Source organism: Pygocentrus nattereri, chromosome 22 (assembly GCF_015220715.1).
Source record: "Pygocentrus nattereri isolate fPygNat1 chromosome 22, fPygNat1.pri, whole genome shotgun sequence".
NCBI classification, from domain to species: Eukaryota; Metazoa; Chordata; class Actinopteri; order Characiformes; family Serrasalmidae; genus Pygocentrus; species Pygocentrus nattereri.
The window spans coordinates 25204059-25227913 of NC_051232.1; the positions used below are offsets into that span (position 1 = coordinate 25204059).

The 23855-nt window shown below is 39.9% G+C and overlaps 1 protein-coding gene across 1 annotated transcript in view; it reads left to right on the plus strand.

Moving 5' to 3' along the window:
- Window positions 1–22487, plus strand: part of LOC108427427 (phospholipid-transporting ATPase ABCA1) — a 246921-nt gene extending 224434 nt beyond the window's left edge. The window contains exons 47-50 of the mRNA XM_037532939.1: window positions 2002–2105; window positions 5048–5140; window positions 17165–17408; window positions 18844–22487. Of these exons, the coding sequence (XP_037388836.1) occupies window positions 2002–2105; window positions 5048–5140; window positions 17165–17408; window positions 18844–18942 (540 nt within the window). The 3' untranslated portion in view covers window positions 18943–22487. The remainder of the gene's footprint in view (window positions 1–2001; window positions 2106–5047; window positions 5141–17164; window positions 17409–18843) is intronic.
- The last annotated feature ends 1368 nt before the right edge of the window (window positions 22488–23855 follow it).

Genomic DNA, 23855 nt, shown 5'->3' on the forward strand with positions numbered 1-23855 from the left:
TGAATTCTACTTCGAATTCTGATTCTAATTTTAATTGTGATGCAGATGCTGATTCTAATACTAAAATTAATTCTGACTCAAATTTTTATTCTAATTCTGATTCCTGTTCTGGTTATGGAAACCTTCCACAAAGGCAGAAATACTAACTGTGTGTGTGTGTGTGTGTGTGTGTGCGTGTGTGTGTGTGTGTGTTTGTGTGTGTGGCCTGGTTTCTATGAGCTGGAGGCTGAAAACGTTATAGGCCTGGAGTGGGGTTTATCCTGCAGCCGTAGTGTTGGGCTGAAAGTGGGCTGAACGCGGGTTGAGCGCAGGCATTGTGATGCTAATCCTATGGCCGACAGACAGAGTTGTGTGTGTGTGAATGTATGTGTGTGTGTGCGTCTGTGAGTGTGTGGCTATGTCTGACTCACCGCCTGTAATCATGCCTGGACCGAAGAGCCTCAGGATGGATGTGTGTGTGTGTGTGTGTGTGTGTTGGCTGGTTGTAAATGTCACACTCTGTGATGTGAGACATGGTAAGGACATGTTGTTGATGGGTAGTCCTGCCCTTTAGTGGTTTTGGCCGTTTCCTTCCTGCTTCCAAATGCCATCAAAAAACCAGAGTGTGGCTTACCTTCATTTAGGTTGTGTGTTTGTTTGTGTGTGTATGTGACAGAGAGCGAGTAAGAGAGAAAGAGACTGAAATTAAGTCTTTGATGGGCATATGTGCACTTCCTTTTGTCTGTGTACAAGAGAAAAGATATAGTGATATAGAAAGTAGCGGGTTATAAGTAGACCTGCATGTGCAATGTACTAGCATCCGAATGCTCCTCATAACCACTGGTGGTTAACATAACTATCTGTATGGTTTACGGGTTGCGCAGACTAGTCAACTAATCGACTTTACTGCTCGCCGAAGAAGCTGTAAGCTTAATGTCGACTGTTCGCTGATTGTGTGATTATGACTAACAGGTGATTTCAGAGTCTGTATCTCTAGTTTCATAAAGACTGACACTGCGATCCAGATTTCCAGTGTGATCCTAGTTGGAAAGGACACATCACGCTCTACTGACCCGTGGAGTTCGGTTACATTTCTCCACTATCTACAGTGTTTCAAAGATCAGATACTGAACATTGTCATCTCACTTCTCTCGAAGACTCGTTGGAGAGGGGGCATAACACCCTACAATCCTTTAAAGTTTGAAGTGAGTTACTCGTTCACGGCACTCTAAATTTCTTTGACTTTCCGGCTCTCCACCACGGACGTGTGTTTTGGCAAGGCTGCCTAAGGTGTGCCCAAATTGGATGCAAATATGCAAGATTCCAGGATCTACATCTCAAGTTTCTTGAGGATTAGCAGTACAACCCAGGGCCCTACTGTGGAGTTTGGCTTCACAGCTTGTAAAAGGCTGAATTTGTTGCCACTTGTTGCAAAGCATTCCCTTCCTTTGTGGTTTTATTCATGATGTCATCAGTGATTGATCGACATCAACCCAACTTTCATCACATAAACACATTTCCATTCTATACCTCATAAGTAGAATGGAAACGTAGAACCAGAAGCTGTCGAATAAGAAGCAACAACTACCTCATTAATCAGGAAATACCATTAGCAATTTCATCTTATATAGACGCACCGCAAAATGTTCACAAAATTTTTTTAATAAGCAGCTAAAGAGCAGCAAAGCTGTGCTCATGCAACTGGAGCTACTGAACAGTGGCAGATTTAATGCTGTATCTGAAACCAAAACTCTAATGAGTGCACTTCTGATGGTACTGTACTGTTTTTGCACACTGCTTAGTGTGCCAGTATGCAGTTTGGTCGGCAGCAGAAGTAATAGAGTGGGATACCTCAGTTGTTTAGATTTCACTGCAGCAGCAAATCAAATAAAATCAAGGCAATATACACAAATATGTTGTTTGCTACATAAAAAAATTAGAACTGAGTATTCCAAAACAAACCACTCACTTTGCTGGACCTGGTACGGTGGTGGGTGATCATGCTTGTGTTTGTATGTTTAGGATGAGCCGACGACAGGAATGGACCCGAAAGCTCGCCGTTTCCTGTGGGACTGCATCCTGAGCGTGATCAAAGAGGGACGCTCCGTCATCCTCACCTCACACAGGTGCCTCTCATTACACACACGAGCGCACGCACACACAAACACCTCACACAGGTGCATCTCATTATGATCTATCTACACGTGATAACACTTTCATCCTTAATCCTTAACTGTAACTGAGCCTTCCAGAGTTCACGCTCTTAGACAGCCTGTGTGTGTGTGTGTGTGTGTGTGTGTGTGTGTGTGTGTGTGTGTGAGTGTGTGTGTGTGAGAGTCCTGATGTGATCACTTTATCTCTTCTGCAGACGCAACCTAGAACCCTAATCGCCCATAACAACACCAGGTGTTCCCAACAATGTTCCATTTACCAGTTTCCCCATGCACAGCCTGCACTGTCATTAGTAATGCTTTAGTAATCCTCTGTGTGCGGCTGCGTCTCTGAATCATACACAGTGATAGAGCAGCACTGAGTGCTGGACCTGCTGTTATTGATCTGTTAGATTATCAGCACTCAGACGCTGTTTTTGTTCTGTTGTGTTCTCTTATCTTATATTAAAGTCTCTCTCTCTCTCTGTCTCTCTCTCTGTCTGTCTCTCTCTCTCTTTCTTTGTGAACGTGCCTCTCACTTTCAATCTGTCTCTCTCTATCAATCTAACTTCACTATTAATTTTTCTCTCTCTCTTAATCTGTCTTTCATTCTGTCTCTCTTTCTGTCCGTCAATTTGTCTCTTTCTTTGTCTCTATCATTCTGTCTCTGTACAAATCTGTCTATCATTCTGTCTGTCTGTCTGTCTCCCTTTCTCTCTATCAATCTGTCTGTCCATCAATCTGTCTCTTTCTTTCTGTCTCTATCATTCTGGCTCTCAATCTGTCCCTCATTCTGTTTCTGTCGTTCTCTGTCTCTGTCCCTCTCTCCATCAATCTGTCTCTCTGTCTTTCTTTCTCTCCATCAATCTGTCTCTCATTCTGTTTTTGTATAAATCTATCATTCTGTGTCTCTGTCCCTCTCTCCATCAATCTGTCTCTCTGTCTTTCTTTCTCTCCATCAATCTGTCTCTCATTCTGTTTTTGTATAAATCTATCATTCTGTGTCTCTGTCCCTCTCTCCATCACTCTGTCTCTCTGTCTTTCTTTCTCTCCATCAATCTGTCTCTCATTCTGTTTTTGTATAAATCTATCATTCTGTGTCTCTGTCCCTCTCTCCATCACTCTGTCTCTCTGTCTTTCTTTCTCTCCATCAATCTGTCTCTCATTCTGTTTTTGTATAAATCTATCGTTCTCTGTCTCTGTCCCTCTCTCCATCACTCTGTCTCTCTGTCTTTCTTTCTCTCCATCAATCTGTCTCTCATTCTGTTTTTGTATAAATCTGTCATCCTCTGTCTCTGTCCCTCTCTCCATCAATCTGTCTCTCTTTCTCTCCATCAATCTGTCTCTCATTCTGTTTCTCTATAAATCTATCGTTCTCTGTCTCTGTCCCTCTCTCCATCAATCTGTCTCTCTGTCTTTCTTTCTCTCCATCAATCTGTCTCTTGTTCTGTTTCTGTATAAATCTGTCATCCTCTGTCTCTGTCCCTCTCTCCATCAATCTGTCTCTCTGTCTTTCTTTCTCTCCATCAATCTGTCTCTCATTCTGTTTCTCTATAAATCTGTCGTCCTCTGTCTCTGTCCCTCTCTCCATCAATCTGTCTCTCATTCTATTTCTGTATAAATCTATCGTTCTGTCTCTGTCCCTCTCTCCATCAATCTGTCTCTCTGTCTTTCTTTCTCTCCATCAATCTGTCTCTTGTTCTGTTTCTGTATAAATCTGTCATCCTCTGTCTCTGTCCCTCTCTCCATCAATCTGTCTCTCTGTCTTTCTTTCTCTCCATCAATCTGTCTCTCATTCTGTTTCTCTATAAATCTGTCGTCCTCTGTCTCTGTCCCTCTCTCCATCAATCTGTCTCTCATTCTATTTCTGTATAAATCTATCGTTCTGTCTCTGTCCCTCTCTCCATCAATCTGTCTCTCTGTCTTTCTTTCTCTCCATCAATCTGTCTCTTGTTCTGTTTCTGTATAAATCTGTCATCCTCTGTCTCTGTCCCTCTCTCCATCAATCTGTCTCTCTGTCTTTCTTTCTCTCCATCAATCTGTCTCTCATTCTGTTTTTGTATAAATCTGTCATCCTCTGTCTCTGTCCCTCTCTCCATCAATCTGTCTCTCTTTCTCTCCATCAATCTGTCTCTCATTCTGTTTCTCTATAAATCTATCGTTCTCTGTCTCTGTCCCTCTCTCCATCAATCTGTCTCTCTGTCTTTCTTTCTCTCCATCAATCTGTCTCTTGTTCTGTTTCTGTATAAATCTGTCATCCTCTGTCTCTGTCCCTCTCTCCATCAATCTGTCTCTCTGTCTTTCTTTCTCTCCATCAATCTGTCTCTCATTCTGTTTCTCTATAAATCTGTCGTCCTCTGTCTCTGTCCCTCTCTCCATCAATCTGTCTCTCATTCTATTTCTGTATAAATCTATCGTTCTGTCTCTGTCCCTCTCTCCATCAATCTGTCTCTCTGTCTTTCTTTCTCTCCATCAATCTGTCTCTTGTTCTGTTTCTGTATAAATCTGTCATCCTCTGTCTCTGTCCCTCTCTCCATCAATCTGTCTCTCTGTCTTTCTTTCTCTCCATCAATCTGTCTCTCATTCTGTATCTCTATAAATCTGTCGTCCTCTGTCTCTGTCCCTCTCTCCATCAATCTGTCTCTCATTCTATTTCTGTATAAATCTATCGTTCTCTGTCTCTGTCCCTCTCTCCATCAATCTGTCTCTATCCTTCTGTCTCTGTCAATCTGTCTCTATCATTCTATTAATCTGTCTCTATCATCCTGTCTGTACAAATATATCAATCTGTCTGTCTATCTCTCTTTCTTTCTATCAACCTGGCTGTCTGTCAATCTGTCTCTCTCTGTGATTTTGTGCATGTCTCTCTCTCTTCCTTTTCTCTCTCTCTCTCTCTCTCTCTCTCTCTCTCTCTACAGTATGGAGGAATGTGAGGCTCTGTGTACTCGGATGGCGATCATGGTCAATGGTCAGTTTAAGTGCCTGGGCAGCATTCAGCATCTGAAGAGCAGGTATGTGTGTGTGTGTGTGTGTGGTCTTTGTCTTATCTGTACACAAACACTCAAACTCTTTCATTTTTCCCCGACATTCAGTTTTGTTTGTATAATGTTATGCACCAGAAAAAAGTCATAATTCATATTTACATGCTTATTTTCCAGCCTCTCAATATCTCTTCAATTTGTTACTGTGCCTTTAGGACAATTGTATGTGAATGAGCTCTTTTCTGATTGGATGTTCTATACTGGATGTTAATCGAATAGTCTAATCAAATAGGTGGATATATGTAAAGGTGTTGTTCTTTGTGACATCAGAAACAATAAGGAAAGCTTTCGTGATATGGGCCCTTTAAAGGAGGCGAGAGTATTTGTGTGATTCTAACGGGAGAGGAGAGACAAGCGTCATGACTAAGCGTCTCTCTCTCTGTCTCTCCACCCCCCCATTTCTCTTTTTCTCAGCTTTCTTCGTTTCTCCTGTCACTGTATCTTCCCTCTCCTCGCCCATCTATTTTCTTCCTTATGCCCTTTCACCCTCTTCCCTCACTCTGTCTTCTTTTTCACTTGCTTATTTTTTATTTCCACTCCCTCTATCCTTCTTCCCTTCTGCCTCCTCGTCTGCTCTCTCTTTTCCCTTGTTCCTGCTCTGTTTACTCCACCTTTGTATCCTCTCCCTCTCTCCCTCTCTCTCTCTCTCTCTCTCTCTCTCTCTCTCTCTCTCTTGCTGGTGTAATTAATGATTCAGGAGGCTTGGGCCTTCTTAATGAGTGAAAAAGTGATTAGGCCTTGCCTTCTCTCTCTCTCTCTCTCTCTCTCCCTTTCCCTCTCCATTTCCCTCCAGTGTGATGTATTGTGGAGCTGCACACCAGGAGAAAAGCTACATCACTCCATCACCTTACTCTCTCCCTTTCTCCCCTGTCTCTCCATCCCTCTATGTCTTCATTCCTGTTCTTTTTGCATCTAAACTGAAGAGGTTATATTGTATAGGTTTCTATGTGTCTGGTATTGTTTGCTTTGTTTAGATTGGTTTCCTCAGCTTGATGGTGTTCATTTAAGTGGGAAATCAATTCAATTCAAATCAATTCAATCTACTTCAGTATAACAATATAACAAAGTGCATAAAAGAATAAAAGAATATTTTTGAGCTGTTATAATGTGTATGACAGTATATTATGCACATATACACTTACCAAAAAATAAAATGATTAATTATGATTAATAAGCTATGCGTATTTGCCATGTTTGGTCAAATCTGACCCTAAAGAAAGATTTTTTTTCTTCATTTAAAAAGCAGGGCATGTTTTTTATTGTTGTATGAGAGGACAAATTAAGCTCCATCTATGTATTTATTACTTGTAGTAATTTAATAACATCATGGACATCAGAGGTTGTCAGCCTTTTCCACCTCAAGGTCCATTTGTTTATCACTAGAAAGCCCCACAGGAAAAGAAAATAAAAACATTTCTATTTTTAAAAATCATTTTTGGGAAACTCTCAGCACAGCAATTTTCAGGTGCCACAACATACGATGTATATCACTGAACATTAAACATCAACAGGTTTGGTGAACATACGCCTGCTTTATACCTGATATCAGGCAGAACAGTGCAGCATTATTGCATGACTTGTATTAATATTGTTTACAGTTTGAGAACATGTTATATATTTTTTAAAATTAGTTCTTTTTCACTGATTTTTATAACAAAGTGCCATCATTGGCCACTTGTTCCTCCTCAGTGTTGGCCTGAGGACCACCAAAGGGTGCTTTGAGGCCTGCTTGTGGTCCGCAGCCCACAGGTTCAGAAACTCTGGAACCTGAAAAGAGCGAATGCAATTTTCAGTTTTCATCAGTGATGTCTAGTTAAAGTAACTGTGGCTGCATGGTCCAAGTCCTCTGTGTTTTCATGCCCTTACATTACGTCTCGTTAATTTATCCATATCCTCGCTTCAGCATAGTCTCTCAACAGCATCATCTAGTGCTAACATTACTGATAGTACTGAAATTGACAGCTGTGGCGCTGTGTTTTGCTTTCTTAACACTCTACGTCCTGCAATGATAAACTGCGTTAGCTTTTATTTTAACAAGAGAGCCATCAATGAAGCTCTTTTATTTAAAAGTTGTATGCATGAACAGCTGGGCTTCAGGTTAGAGCTACAGATGGCTCAAAGGGTCATCATAGGAAAACGCATTCTTGGTGTTAACTTTGACATCACTACAGTAAATATAAAATATGCATATCGTTACTGTCATGCAAAAAAACTTGTATCTCCATTTTTGTCATTTACGTATAAAATTTCACGATGAGTGGACGAATAGAAATGGTCCAAAATTAAATCTTGTAACTTTAACTTCTAGTACACGTGAGGTTTTTTGCTTCTCCTGTAAAGTTGCTGTTATGAAGATGTATGGTTTTGTTCCCACAGCGAAGATATGCTTTGGTATGTGTTTGTGTGATTGGGTCATGAGGGAGGACGCTATAATGCTTCTGTGCCACAGCCCGCCGCTTTAGCAGGTGGCATGTGGTGGAGGAGCAAGAGGGGAGGAATTTGTAGCGTAACGATATTTTTCATAACCCCCTCCTGTCAAAACAGGGCTGATGCGTATGTGTGTCTCACAGCAGGAGCTGCTGGAACATTCCGTCACCCTGCCATTTCCGTGTATCACACGCTCACTCCCCCTCCCCTTATTACATCACCTTATCTTTTCACTCTCTCACCCCCCTCTTTTCATCTCTCTCTTTTCCTCTCAAGCTGCCTCTTTTCCTCTGCTTGATTCTGCTGCCACCTTTAGGAAAGTGCTGTTTCTGGCCAAACACACACACGCATACAAGTCCACATATACACGTACACCTAGACAGTGAGCCACAAAAACAAACCAGCTGTGTTGTTTTTGACGTATAGTGCCTCATTTGCTGGTAGTGGTCATGTAAAAAAAAAAAAAAGTGGACATTTGAAATCCTGCTTAAACTGAGACTGCAAAAACATTCACTTCAAGTGCTTCAGTTGAGACTGGATCATTTCCTTCAAAACAGTGACTTTGCCAACTATTTATAAGCTTTGGTCGCTGTGTTTTTAGAAGTCTGAACTGGACAGAGCATTGACGGAGCAATCTGCCGATGTAGATCCAGGTCAATTAGTCTACAGGAACAGATATGTGTCGACAGCATTTACCCCATGAAGCTTTTTCTTCAGTCAGTCTTCCAACTCTCTCCTCCTGCAGAGAAATGACCTAGTTGTAGCTGACCGTACTGCTTTTTGCCTGCCGGGTGGTCTTCAACCATCCGAATATGACTGGTTGGTGATGGAGTGCCTTTAAATCTCCTGCAGCTGATTCTCTTTGGTGCACCATGGCGACAGGTCACTTTCAGAATACACTCAAGGCACTTTGTGGGAAAATGCGGTTACTTTTGGTGTCATCTGTGGTGTGCCCATATTTCGTTTCTATAAAGATGTGCAGGCGTCTGCCTTGTCTGTTCTGCTTCAGTCGTCTGAAGTTAAGCAGTGCTGTCCATTTTCTCAGTTGACCAGGCCCATTCAGTATGCTAACCAGATGGACGTCTTCAGAGAATATGGTTATAAGTTGGTGACATCTTTAGTTTGCAAGTATATACCCTAAGGTGGCAAAAACCTCAGGTTGAAGTGAATCACTGGCCATGCAGGAATTTTATTTGGTCTTTATAACTTTAGCAGAAAATTCAGTTTTGAGCTCAACTATGCCATAAGAGATCTGCCTCCAAGTTCTGGTTTCTGCTTCTTGCTGTTTGTCTTCCAAAAGCTCTGTTCATGAGCTCTGAATAAAAGCTGAAAATCTGATAAATAGGAATGGTCCCAGCAGACACCCCTGTGGGACTCCACTTTAAGAAAACCTCAAACACCTCTACTGTCCCTTCACCCACACCTTCATTGTCCAATAAATGATAATTTCTTTGCGTGGCCAAGCTGCAAGATGACATTTTAGAGAGGTCAGAATCATTTTAAACCGATGGACGATGGTCCATAGGCATAGACTACAGGACCTTAAGCCAAGGACCTAAAACCTAAAGCAAGAAGACCCTAATCACAAGGATAGAAGAACAAACTCTTTAGAAAATTGCTAAATAGGATACTTTGTGATATATCAATTTACTTGTAATTCAGCATGTAATTGTGCATGAGCAGTAGGTCCCTAAAGGGCAGGGTATTGAACAGAAATGGTAGTACTCCACTTCAAAAAAACATCTCTCTTTGGTCATCCCTTTGTTTATCGTCCTTTTATCCATCATCCCTTTGTCCAGCACACATCCAGTGAATTTTTTGGGGTAGTCAAGCTATAGGCTGACATTCTAAAGGAGTTCACCGCATACTTGGAAGGACCCACATGGGCCAGAGTCTGGCTGCCTCACCGTTTGTGGCAGTGTTCCTGGCTGGCTCAGAGTGGACATCATGTCCTCCGCACCTCTGTTGTTCCTTTCGGAAGCCATTCCGATGTCCTGGCAACAGGGTGTGATGCCATCACTTAGTGTCAGAGGAGTGATCCATGCCAGGGACTTTTCCAGCAATTCCAAAGAAGGATTATCTCCACCCAGCTGCCCCAATTAATTAGACTTCTTCCATAGAGGCAAAATTGCAAAAGGTCATCTGCGCAAATAAGCTAGCATTCCCGTTTGTATGAAGCCTATTCTCGGAGATGAAGAGATGGAGTGCTTGCTGGAATATTGGAGTGCTCTTGGGACTTTATTGTTCTTTAGGAGCCTAGTCTAGACTTCAGAGTGGGAGGTCTAGGCCCAGGGTGGCGGTGAGGGGTGATAGCTTGCCCAAAGCTGAGCCGCTGTCCCCATTTGGATTATTTGGAGAGGAGTGTTCATCTGGATAATGTTTGCTCTTTTATTGCACAGGATCCATCTGCACTTCTGAGGGGAAGAAGAGTGCTTTTAGGCCAAGGATAACCTTCAAAACATCACAGGCATTACGCATATCTGTATTTATCTATGCAAGGCTGAATTTCCTGTCTGGCCAACTAACCCTCTATCTCTCACCCTCTCACTGTTTTAATGTTTCAAAAAGACAGAGGAGTCTTCTCTCAGCCCGTGTTGGATCCTGACTCATCTTAATGAATCACTCTATAAACATAAACTGTTTTATAGCCCCGCCTCCATCAGCCCCTAAGTAAACACAAATACACAGGCGTCCAGTAAAAAACCCTTATAAGCCTGTCCCTCACCAATCAAATCACTCTTTTACCGCACTCTCGTCGCTCAGAGCGGACGTACGAGTGTCTCTTTCTGTCTCTCTCTCTCTTTGTAGCGACCGTGTCGCCTGTTCTTTAAGGGGCAGAGTGGCATAAAACTACAAAGTGCTTTAATGCAGTTCAGGAGTGCTGAGTACAGGGGAAGCATTTTATAAGATCGTCTGAAGTTTGGACCGTTCAACGGATGTTCGCTTCGGGAAAGGCATTAAATCAGAACGCACTTTATACAATCACGCTGATGTGGTCAAGCAAGGTTGCACCTGCATCAGCTTTGACTGGCGTGCCAGATTAGTCTCCACATGGCTCTCAATCTGGAGTAACCCAACAACCCCTGACCTTGCTCTCTAGAGCATAGAGCGTGTGACCCTCACTGTCCCACAGCCACACAAGCCACACTATTTGTTTTTAAAAAAAGAGAGCGAAAGACAGAGAGAAGGACATCATTTTAGAGAGGTCATTTTAAATTGGCTGACAGCAGCAGGAACAGACGGCAGGACCTTAGTCCAAGGACCTGAAAGCTGAACCATGACCCCAATAGCAATGGTTTAAGAATCCATTTTTTCTTTTTACTCTAAAAGCTATAAATAGATTAGGTTGTCACCTATCAAGTTACTTGTAAATCAGATCAAATACATGTCCTGTTGGGGTCTTACAGTGTTTAAAGAAATTATTTATTTATCCAGTTTGTTCATGAGTTTGCTTATATGATTTTGGACACTGTATGACGTGCTGTTATGGACTGTAATGGACAAAAATATGAAAAAGTTGAGGTTAATGATGTACTTTAAGCTCTTTTTGGAGCTGGAGTTTTAGTAGAGTATCCCGTAATGCGCTTTGTAAGGGATTTTACTGGATCAGAATGGCAAAAAAGAAGCATGCTAATGTAAATAGCACATTAATGATATGCTTGAAATATATAGAAAATGTAAAAGAAATCACACACACACACACACACACACACACACACACATATATATATATATATATATATATATATATATATATATATATATATATATAAAACAGGGAAACACTTGTATAAATGTGTTTGTATTTGATGTATTTCAACATTAAATATAATTTAGTAGTGTTTAGTTATTTGTAGTAATCATTTTAAGTATATACTTAATTATATCTTATTATGTGCACTTAAGCATGTTTTATATGCTTGTAGGGCATCTGCGAATAACTCCATAAGTAGAACTGAAATGTATCTGTACATTTAGCAGTATATTTATAATATATTCCAATTCCCATAACAGTTATTTCTACAAATTATGCATTTAAATCTACTTAAGTAAAACCTAAATTGTTTAATGAAAGCAAATGCACAATTAAATGCATTTAATACAGATTTTTACAGAAAGAGTATTCATAGTGTCAAACTCATAAAAAAGTTCATTTGAGATTAACTAACTCAACATCTTTTGAGGAATGTGTATGATTTAATTTAATATACATTTAATCATATCTTAATGACAGTTTAAATACAATTAGGTTGTAAGTTACACTTATGAAACAGTACATTTTTTATGTTTAAAAATGTAAACATAAGTATGGATGTTTCATACTAACTACACTTAAATGAGGCTTTCTGTGGAAAGTATGTGTGGAATTTACCCCAGATAGTTTGGATCAAAACAATGTCGCCCAGACATTATTTTAATCATTAAAATTCTAATTAAACAAGTTCAAGCAAACAAGCAACAAAAACTAAAAACTGAAACCAAGTTTAGATTGGATAGAATAGCATTAGGCTAGTAAAGGCAGTTTACTGAATGGCGTTTAACAACACAGCCCAGAAGGATATACTTTCAAGATACTATATTTTCCTCCCCCTCTAATTAAGCTGTCAGTCTTATTTTATTTGAGGATAAAGGACCTGTTCCAAATCAAGCTCAATTAGTGTCATTCTCTTTGTTGCCAAAAAACAGAGGTGTTGATGTCCGTTACCAGGATTTGTTATTACATTTGCAGGAGGTCAGTTCAAACAGAACTGCTGTTACCAAAGGAGCTCCAGATTTTTGTTATTTGCTCTGGGAGTTTTACTTAGAAAACTTGCAAAAACTTCATTTCAGATTTGTAATGAATTAAAATCGCACTAATCTGATCAGTAATCAAATTACAGCACCTTCCCATGTAACACTAATCTAGTTCTTTGTTTTATGTATATAAATACAATTTTTTAATTAAAAAATGTTAAAATACATTTGTCATAGATGTTTTAATTCACTATGTTTATGGTGAACATTGAATCAATATGTGTACGCTTGAAAAACACTTATTAGCAGTTTTCTGTCTTTTATAAATGACTCAAATGGCATTTTTTGATTGATTTACTACCTTTTTATCCATTTTTACAGAATTATTCATTATTATTATTATGCCATACAGTATCAGAAACTCATAAACAAAGTCTGTTTGAAAACCTAACTCACTATTCTTTGAGGCATGTGTGTGACTTAGGCATGCAGTTTGTGCTATTTATGATGTACATGATCAGCTCTAATACAAAATTAGAGAATCGGGCATATCTTGGCTGAATGAATAGGCTGGGTTGTGCTGTATATACACTACTGTATGGTCCTGTTCATTTAGCACTTTTTAACTGAAGTTCTGAAAATCTAAAACTATTCACGATGTTAATCTGTCTCCTAGACCATGAAACCTGCTTTAGGCATTCATGCAGTTGGACATCTGTGGATGTGGATGATGAGGAAAAACTGGCCTGGCTAATGTAGTATAGCAAGCTTGAATCTGATTTTCCTTAGAAGAAAACTGGGATTCACATCTAGAACACACAAAAGTGTCATAGTCCTGGACTGGAAATAATCTTTCAAGCTGCACGAACGTTCAAAAGGTTGGCTAGTTCTGTACGGCTAGCGTGTCTCCAGTGATTAGCATAAACTAGGATAGACATCTGCTCCTACAGCGCTAATCCCCGTCACTTAAAGCCATCACTTACAGAAACATTATTGTTTCGTGGGAAGTTAGAAAAATAAAGCTGAAATTGCAGAAACCATATGGCTTGTAATTTGAAGTTGAGAATTAGCCGCTAACACGCTTGCTTGTCTGAAGTGATTAGCAACAGTAGCTCACTCTTCTCTAGAGAAACAAAAGCCAGTGTACCGATAAAGAAACACTGAATATGGATGATGATGAGGATGTTAGTGGTGCTGAATTAAAACATGAAAAGTCACTTTGCTGCTAAAACACCAGCCTTCGTCCAGTCAGCAGCTATTTGCTAACTCCTCTGCATAAAGGGCTTGTCACATGCACGCACACACAGGGCCATGTCTAATAGGTCCTGCTTCCTCTAGCATAACGTTCTAACGTCCTAACACATATCTCAACGAGTAAATAAAACATTAGGGGATTAATTAAGCAGAAAACAGCAGGTCTTGATCTCTCTAATCACAAAATAACGAGAGGCACAGTTCCTCCACCACATCTTAACATCTACGCACACATACAGTACAGTGTAGAAGCCACAGGCCACCTCTCATGTAGCTCATTTTCAGTCAAATTAGAAAGTACAGGTTATAGAACGTATAGAACATAGAACATACAGAACTGAATATTCACAGAAGCCATTGTAAGAAGAATGTAGGGCTGTTCTTCCACACCCTTAAGTTCACTCTTAAGCCACTTTTTTACTGCATGGTGCCGCTCGACTTGACTCAGCTTAACACGCTTTTAGTGCCAGCTTATTCGTTTTCCACGAATTTCCACGAATATGAACCCCCCCTCATAGCGATGCCGGGTGAAACTGCCAAGATGTTAAGGAGACACGTTTCGTTCAGAAGAGGCTGATGGTATTAAGACAAAACACTGCTGAAAAAACAGGAGAGTTTGTGAAATACATCACAGCTCAGACGACAACACGATTCCAGTTGCTCAAAAAAACGCAATTCAATAGGCTACGCTAATCTGGTAGTTAACAGCTTAGCTTATGTGTTTAGCAGACCCCTCCCCACCAATCATTTTTATGTCAACTTTGGTATCGGCTCAGCTTCACCACCTCAAAGAAGGTGGTACCAAAAATAGTATCCGGTTCCAGGTACCCGATTTGCCTGGCATGGAGTTGAGCTGGTACCGCGCAGTGGAAAGTGGCTATAAAAGTTTCATTTTTTCTCCTCACTGTCCAAATAATCCCAAACACATTCAGTGACAACGTTGAGGTCTGGACTCTGTGATGGTCAGTCTATTGTTCTGAGAACACAAGCAGCTTCTGTGTTTGATTCTTTGATTGTCCCCTTTTCTCAGTAAGAGCTTCTTGTCAGCTACACATCCTTTCAGGCTCATAGTGCTGAGTTGTTCTTCTTACAGTGGAAAGGTGGACAGAAACACCTGTGCATGTTTTCAGATCTGAATCAGCAGTGGAGCTTGATTTTCTCCTCCCTCTCAAAGATGAAAGGTTTAAGTGCTGTTTATCTGATGAAGACAGTTTTGGTGGTCTACCAGGTCCTGCAGATGGTTGTTAGGAGTCCAATGTCTGTCATTTTTTATCATTTTTTAACTACAGTTTTGAAAACTGGTTTGCTGGTTATTTTAATTATTCTCTTTGACTTTCTCTTTCCTTATGCAAGTGGATTATCTTATGTCTAATGTCCTCAAAATATCTCCTGAAAAATGAAAGGAAAAAATGTCTGATTTCACTTGAATATTTCACTTAAATATTCTGCTATGGCCTGTCTGATATATTGTTTTGGTGATAATATCAGCCAATATGCATGAAGGTTTATCAGTATCTGCAAAAATGTCACTAAGCATTAGTAACTTTTCATTGGCATCACTGGGATGCAAACTTGCAATCTCCTAAGTGTAGGCAGTTCTGTCAGTATAGGCACTCTCTGTTTAACTATATGATAACAACACAGACTAAACTGATGAATTTGAGCACAAAACACCATCAAAGTTAAAATAATAATAAAAATAAAATAATAAAAATATTTAAAAACCCAAACCTAACATTTAGCACAAGAATAACATGGAACACAAACAAAAAAGTTTTTATGAAATTTTTATTATTTTTATTTTATCTTATTTTATTAAAAATAAGAAAAAGTTTATGTAAGAAGTGTGGCAATTTTTAAATACAATTTTAAACAATTAAATTGTAGGTTATCGAAATTTGTACCCCCTAAAAATTGGTATAAGTGTCAGGCACAAAATGTTTGTTGGTCTGACCTAATATATACAGTGTAAAGCCAGTTAATAGGGGTGGTGTATATATATCTGGAGGTGAGCATTCAACTGCACCATTTTTGAAAAATGTAACTGATTATAATGAATAATAATAGTGGTCTTTAATAGTTGTCAGGCTTTTTCCAAATGTAAAAATGAAAAAAAAAAGAATCTCAGTGTACAGCTTTCATTGTATTGTATTCCCAGTATTCAGTTTATTAGCTGCCCATCTTGTGCGTCTGATGCTGTTTCCTCTTCTGCCTTGATCGGGTGCCGCTGCTCACCAGCCTTCGGGACCGGTTTGACCACCACTGAGCTCCTTGCTTTACAGCACTGTGCAATCCTCACCCTCAGATGCTGCTGCTGCTGCTGCTGCATAATCATAAATTCATCAAGTTAATCACTGCTTTTCTTTTTCCCACTTTGTACTATAATACTTTATACTAATAATGTTTGCTATCCGGTGTCAACCAGAGGAGGATGGGTTCCCCTTCTGAGTCTTGGTTCCTCTCAAGGTTTCTTCCTCTTTAGGGAGTTTTTCCTTGCCACCGTCCCCGCCTGCTTGCTCATGGGGGCTCGGAACCGGATTTTCTTTTCTTTCTTTCTGTAATACTGATTGTTCTGTAAAGCTGCTTTTGGACAACATCTGTTGTAAAAAGCGCTATATAAATGCATTTTGCTTGCTTGCTTGATTTAGCTTCTATGTGAGCAGGCGTTCATATGTATCGTACCAAAAGAATTGATTCAAATTTCGATATTTGACATTTTGTGATGCATTAAATTGTTAATTACAAGTCAATCATCAAATTGAATTGTTGTGAGGTCAGAAGGCCCCCAAATGAATAGCCCCCTGAATGAACCTAAAAGGCAGTTATTAAACACACAGCACAGGCATTGTTTTCTACAATAATAAAGAATAATAGGAGTCTGTGGAGAGATGGGTAATATTAACCATATGCTCCTATTGCTGTTTCTCCACAGTCTGTTCTCCACATTATCCACAGTGTGCATGTTCACACAGATGTTTGGCATAATTTGGCTAAATTGCTCTGATGTGTGATTATAACAGTGAATGAGAGAGAGAGGGAGAGAAAGAGAGAGAGAGAGAGAGAGTGTTTGTATTCAGTTGAGTCTGTTTGCCTGGTGGGTGAATATAATGAGGGGGTTGTGTGTTTATATGGGTGAATTAATCATGCAACTTTAGGATGTGTGTGTGTGTGTTTGTAAGTAAGCATATGTACTGTATATTAATATTTTATGTTATGCAAATCATTCATATATTTGCAGAATATAATAGAATAGTGTTTTAATACAATAATAATAGAATTATAGTATAACATCAAGTCTTTACTCCAGCTTAACTCCAACAAAACTTTGTCCAAACCAAACCTGACCTGAATCACATCGTCAGGCTTTGAGTCCAGTATTCTGTCCAGCACTGAACAAAACCAGCCAATCACCCAAAGTACTAAAGATGCCATTTAAAGGTGCCTGTTAAAAGTGGGACAGTAGGAATTCTGATCACATTCCATCACATAATGGGAAATGACGCTGAAGCTGACGTGAGATCAGATCCCGTCGAGTTCGGACAAATATTCAGGCTCTTTTGTTGTGTTGGTATTTTTCAGGTTTGGGGATGGTTATACAGTGATCGTGCGAGTGCAGGATGGTCCGGCTGATTTGGGCTCAGTGGAGGACTTTGTGTGCCGCACGTTCCCCGGCAGCGTCCTGAAAGAGAAGCATCACAACACCCTGCAGTACCAGATCCCCCACACAGAGGGCGCTCTCTCTCACATCTTCAGTGAGTTCAGCAAACACCAGCAAGCGCTAGGAGTGGAGGACTATTCCGTCTCTCAGACTACACTGGACCAGGTAACACACACACACACACACATAGAACGAATTACACACTCAACCTTCACCCAAGTAAGAACTGCAAGAACACCAAAACTTTGTTTTAATATTCTTCTTAGTAAGTTTAGGGTCAATGTACTAGACAGGAGTTAAAGGGGATTTGCACCAATTTCATCATGAATCAATGATGGACATGTAAACAAAGTCATTCATAGTGGTGAGACTTTACAGAGTCAGATTTCTTTACCATGAATAGATCTCGCGAGCGGAGCATCGCACACCAACCACTTTGAATGGCTTTGTTTACAGGTTAAGGCCACTGCACACCGGAGACACATCGCACCACACAGCAGCGCGCTGCTCTAAAGTGCTAGAAGAAAAGATGAATGTCAACTTTCTGTTCATTTTTATGCTCTGTTTGTTTATCATGCTTGGTATCAGTTTGTTACCTCTTTATAAACTCACGGTTTATAAGATGAAAGTGAAAAAAGACTAGAATAGTCACGTTAACTGAGCTAACAGACTGTCAGCATTTCTGAGTTTGTCCTACAAGCTGACCGCCTTTCTCTGTGTAATTTCAAGCCACGTGTGATCTGCTGTGGCTCTCTGGTCTCTTATCATAGCTTCAATTTAATGTGATAATGGCAAAATTCTAAGTGGGCTCTGTGACACGCTGAGAAATTGAAGTGTTGGCAGAGCTGCGCATAACCTTCAATTAAAACAATGCAGTGCCTGATGTAGTTAGAAGAAGTGGTGGAGTTCCCCTTTAAGACTGTAGGTTAATGGTAGGGCAGTTTAGCACTTTACTGTTATAGATGTAAAGCTGAGTGTTTCTGATGTGACAACAACACAAATCAAGCACAAATGAAGCCTGAGATTTTGCTTTGTTTACTTTGGCGTGGTGTGTGTGTCCTGCAGCGAGCTGCGAAAGGTCAGTTGTCCTCTCATCTTCGGAGGGAAAAATAGACTGCAGAGATAACAATAAGAAAAGAAAAATAGAAAGTCACACGATTACACAGACAAACAGCGTCACTAGTGCTAGTGGTGATGTTCAGAACTGTTTGCCAGACAGAATTTGAGAAAGAGCAGGAATAATGGGCTGTGTGACTGTGTGTGTGTGTATGTGGGTTGGGTGGATGGGGTGGGGGGGTTAATTTCAGTCTTCTTGTCCTTCTACAGTCTGTTCTGCCTCACTGCTCATCCAATAAACACCACAAAATCCACACTCTCATTAATCTGACTGTCTCTCAGACAGACACCCGCCCTTACACACACGCGCACATGAGTGACAGAACTGAACACAGAGGTGATCTTCAGAATTCCGGGGACAAGACGAGACGCATATCTGATTTTTTCCTCTCTCTCTCTCTCTCTCTCTCTCTCTCTCTCTCCCTGTATCCCTCTCTCTCTCTCTCTCTCTCTCTCTCTCTCTCCCCCTCCCTCTCTCACTCAGGTGTTTGTGAATTTTGCCCGGCTTCAGCACGATACCGAGGACGGAGTGTATGAGAATCCGGTGGACCTGAGCGATGAGATTCCAATGCAGAGATGCTGATACACATACACACTCATACACATACAAGACAGCTTAGATGTGCACTTCGTTAATAACCTTAAAGCCTTTTCTTTTAACATGAAACAAGTACTGTTTTACATAAGAGACCTCAAGAATTGGAGAAAGAATAAGTTCTTGTTATAATCACATTTCATGTGCTGATTTCAACAGATTATTTTTCTATATGTCATATTTTTGTATCATTTAATTCAATTGAATGTTATTTGCAAAGCACTTTTTACAACAGGTTCTATTCAAACTCAGCTTTTACATGATCAGGTTAAACATTTTAAGCCTACCTGTGGTTCGTCGCTACAGGTAGGACATGTTCTTTATTCACATATCGCCTAGCATGAAAGCGCTGCCAAAGCCATACTATTTCTATATGGACCAGTTCACACATGAAAGGGTCAAACTCTTCACAGCTTAAAGGGCATCGTGCTATTACACAGTGATTTTCCTGATGAGATTCCACTCCAGTTTCCTCCATGACTTTTTAACTCCAGACATCACTCCAAATGTCCCAGTGACTGAACACGAAACCTCACTAACCATTCATAGCCATATGCACTGATAGGGGTGGGCAATACATGATATGATATTGTTATTGTGATAAATATTAATGTCCTTAGTAGATCATGGGTATTATCATTACTTCTAGACTGATGAAAACATGTATGTGTCATAAAAAGAACTAGTTATAGTTAAAACTATACTCAAAAATAACTGGTTATACTTCCGGGGGGATAACTCGCATCCAGCCAGTGTGGAAGTAGCTCAATTTATGGCACTATCGACAATATTCAAGCAGAACAGTTTAAACATTGACAATAATGGTAAAATTAGGTTGGGTTTGAGGCTGTAATGTCAAAAATACCCACATATGTGATGGATTTTATTAACAATTTCTCAGCTTTAAACTTTTGAACAGTTTGCACGGTACAGCTGAAGCAGTGTTAATCCCAGCGAGGGGTTGTCTGTCTTTGCTAACACTCCAAAGTTATTACAGCTGAAGCTAATAAAACTAAAGCCAATGCAAATGAAGCTAACCAGAATTGGCTAATTCTTTACATTTCCCGATGAGCATGAAGTTGCCAGCACTATTACACAAGCAATAAGTGCACCACAGTGTAATATGTTGCGATGAGACGGCTGTTTCTAGAGTTATCACTCTGTAGAGAGTTCGACATGTGCAAGTTCAGCAGCTAACACTATTAGCATTTGTGCTAGCAACTACAGAACGAGTGTTGCACTTTCACAGAAAGATAAAAGCTTTGTTTGATGCAAACAATGCAGCAGCTTTAGCATTTCATTTCATGCATTAAGGTAGTTAACTAATTAGCCTAGTTTGATGCTGTAGAGTGAAATGACTGAAAGGATTATGAACTGCTTAAGAATGGCTATAATAACGGTTCCATCTCTTCCTTGAGCAGGTGGAAAATGAGCTAGACCAATAGGTGTAAGTTTGGTTGGTTCCCGTTTGGCTCAGTTCTTATTTTTGAATGTGCAACGAGAAAAAAACCCTTGTAACGTGAAGGTTTCTTTATTAAACACTGCTATTACATGTGTGGCTGGTGCATGCTCAAGGTTATACAACAAAAAATGAACTACACAAGGTCAGAAAGTTATTGAGCTTAGAAGATATGGTTTAAAAAGCTGTTTTTCCAGTATCTTGGCTAAGTCTTCGGATAAGTGCAAAATCCTGTAGTGCCAGTGCAGAGCTGCCTGCGTTATCCTCCCAGAAGTAAATTTTTTTGCTGCTGTGACGAAACACTGATTTGTCCTATAGAGGGCCTGTTAATAACCAGTATGCAGCAACTGCATAGTAACAAGTAGCTGATTGGATTATCTGACATCATCTCACTGGTTTATTTATGTTTATCCTTTGTTTCTGCATAAAAAGTGCATTTTTGTGAAAAAACATCATGAGGTCATAGTTTTATGTAAATGTGTTGCTGTTCTTTTTCCTGTTGCAACTTCCAATTCACAAAGAAAGGAAATATTAAGATGCATATTTTGTATAGCAAAAATGCCTTCAAGCACCATGATGGTACAGTTTTGATATATCCACAACCCTAAGACACTTTTCTACTGTGAAATGCTAGAAAGTATTTATATAGTGATAAATTCTGCCTTACTGTGTACCACCTGACACTATTTAAATACGTATGTAAAGACTAAATGGTCACAGATTTAAATTGCATATTGGATTTTCACTTTTTAATACTCATTCTTTCCTAGAAAGTAATCTATAGTGTTTGGTCAAATACTTGTGAACTGCTTTCTGGATATCTGGCTTTGACTCCGATTGTACACTGTCTGTCAAAATATTGCAGATACCTTACCTCCTTATCTTGTGAGTGCTTGGTTTTCACAGCCGCTTTTCAGTTAAATAAGAAAAAAGACCTACAAAGGTTTTGTTGACAAAGTATTTGCTTTTTTTCATTTTTCAATGACTTTTTTCTTCTAAGCTACTTGTGAGCACACATCGAAACTTCCATCACAATGCATCACATCACACACTGTGACATTGTGCTGACATAAGTCAATAATCAAGATCTGAACGACTATTTATTATGTTCAGCTGCGAGACGATAAAGAAATCATCATCGCTTTGATTCAAAATAGCTTGAAAAGGTGTCCCCAAACTTTTGACATTCAGTACACTGCTTTAGTTTCAGTATAGCTCAGGGAATTGCACTAAAATGTCATCATTCAGCATCACGCATGTACTGTAATATACTGTACTGTATGTAATGATGTTGGCTGGAAGGCTGGGGCGTTGACTTATTCATGCACTGCCCACCAATGCATTTCTGTCTTTACAGCTTTACAGAACATCACTGAAAATCCCACTCAAGTTAATGCTAAACTGTATCGGTTTTTGTGAAAATGTCTAAATTTGGAGTATTATCATAACCTTCTATTGCACAATGTTGCCTCAGGGCAACAAACCCATTTTCCTAACTTTACAATAACTTAATACATGTTTAATCTCAGTGAAAGGGTTTATAGCGAGGGTAAGAGTTTGAATATATCATTAAAATGGGTGTATTTTGCGTTTATCCCCTCAGAAAAACATTTATTGTTTAACAATAAATTTGACAGTAAATAATTTTTATGTTATGAGAAGCTGCTGAAACAGTTTTGTCGCCTAGAAGCAACATTGTGCGCCAGTGGAATGGATTTAGCCAATTACAAAGTCGCTTACGCAGATGTGACTCTAAACTCTGTCAAACTACATTCATTCTTTTGAGTGGCGTCAGGATATTCTTTAAGGCTTGTCCAACCAGGCAACAGTTGCCAGGAAACCTTGCATTTGTGGGCACAGCATGGATATGTCAATTACGTGAAGTAACTGGCACATAGCACTTTTAAACACACACACTTACTCGCACACACCAATCTACTCCACTACGGTTTACTTTTCATTTAAATGGGCTGCCTCTTTCCGTGCCTTGCTGTCGTGTCCTCGTTGAAGCCTGATGTGTGTTTGTCCTACAGATTGCTCTGTGCAGAAACACATGATTAAACATTTGCACGCACACTGTCTGCGCCGCGGGGAGTTTCATTTCAGAAATCTCACCTTTTATTTGCTCTAAGAGTCGCAGAGGGAGACAGCGTGGCACTTCTCTTTCCCTTCTGCCTTTTTTTCCCACTTCTCTCTCTTTCTCTCGTGCCTTCTTATCACTTTCTCTCCCTCATTTTTCAGCTTTTTTTCTCTCCTCTCTCTCTCCTGTCCTCTATCTATCTTCCTCCTTCTCCTCGTTTCACCTTGAAGGATGGAACTCTTAGCTGAAGATATTTCTCTTTTTCCTGTTTTTATGGTTGAGTATTTTTTTTTCTTTTCTTTTTTCATGCCTGATAGCTTGATTTCCTAGACTTTTCACTTTGTAGAGTCAAGTCAAGTTTTAGATATGAATGCCAGTGGTGTGGAGTTCTCTCAGCAGGAATGGATCGACTGTTGCTCTGCCGCATTGCCCTGTTCTGACCTGTGTTCAGCTACGCCTCCATCCACTTAGGAAGTCACCAACAGCTCTGCAAAAGCTACAACTCTCGGTAATGGGACTACAGAGAGACAAAGTTCAGCCTATTACTTTATGCTTTAGACTGGCGCCCAAACGATATGAATGTTCTGACACCGATAACCAACTATAGCTGTTATTTGCGTGTTGGGTCGTTCTCAATATGTTCATATTCATGCCTTTATGATGACCAGTGCAGCAGAAATCTGTCTTACAGGTTTAGATCTGCAGAGCTTGATGTTTTTCCTTCTCGGACACACCTGATTCAGCGTATGAAGGACGAGAAGATTGGCGGATGAGTTGAGTCAGGGGTTTTAAAGCACTAAGCCCGGCATTACTGTGGCCCTGCAGGAATAAAGTCTGACCTGTGTGATTTAGCAGAGTAAGTAGCTCTAGAGCACCTTAAAGAGCCCATGTTCTAACTTGTTTTTTGTGTTTGGTTTATTTTTCCATGAATTCTACTTGGACTGCTACCATGACTTTATGCCCCAAAACCATATATTTATTTATATGTTCATTTTACAACCTAATCTCTTTGAATTAAGCACAGTTTTTTGATACTGTGCATTTAAGACGGAGATATTCTGATTGGCTGCCCTCATTCAAAAAGTAATCCAGGTTTAAATGTGCTTCATTGTAAATGAGTGGTGTCAAAACAGGCTGTGTATATATGGACTGTATGTTAACGCTTTATTATGGCCTCATAAGAACAAAATGTACAGAAGTTAACATTTCCATTCAACAGTGATCCATTTAATGATCACTGAATGAGTAATGCCATAAATGTAACGTGCATTAAAGCTGCACTATATAAGATTTGAAGATTTGGAGACCTCTCTGGTGGAAATGTGTAATTGCATCTTCTTTTTGAGGCTGTGCATGTGATGC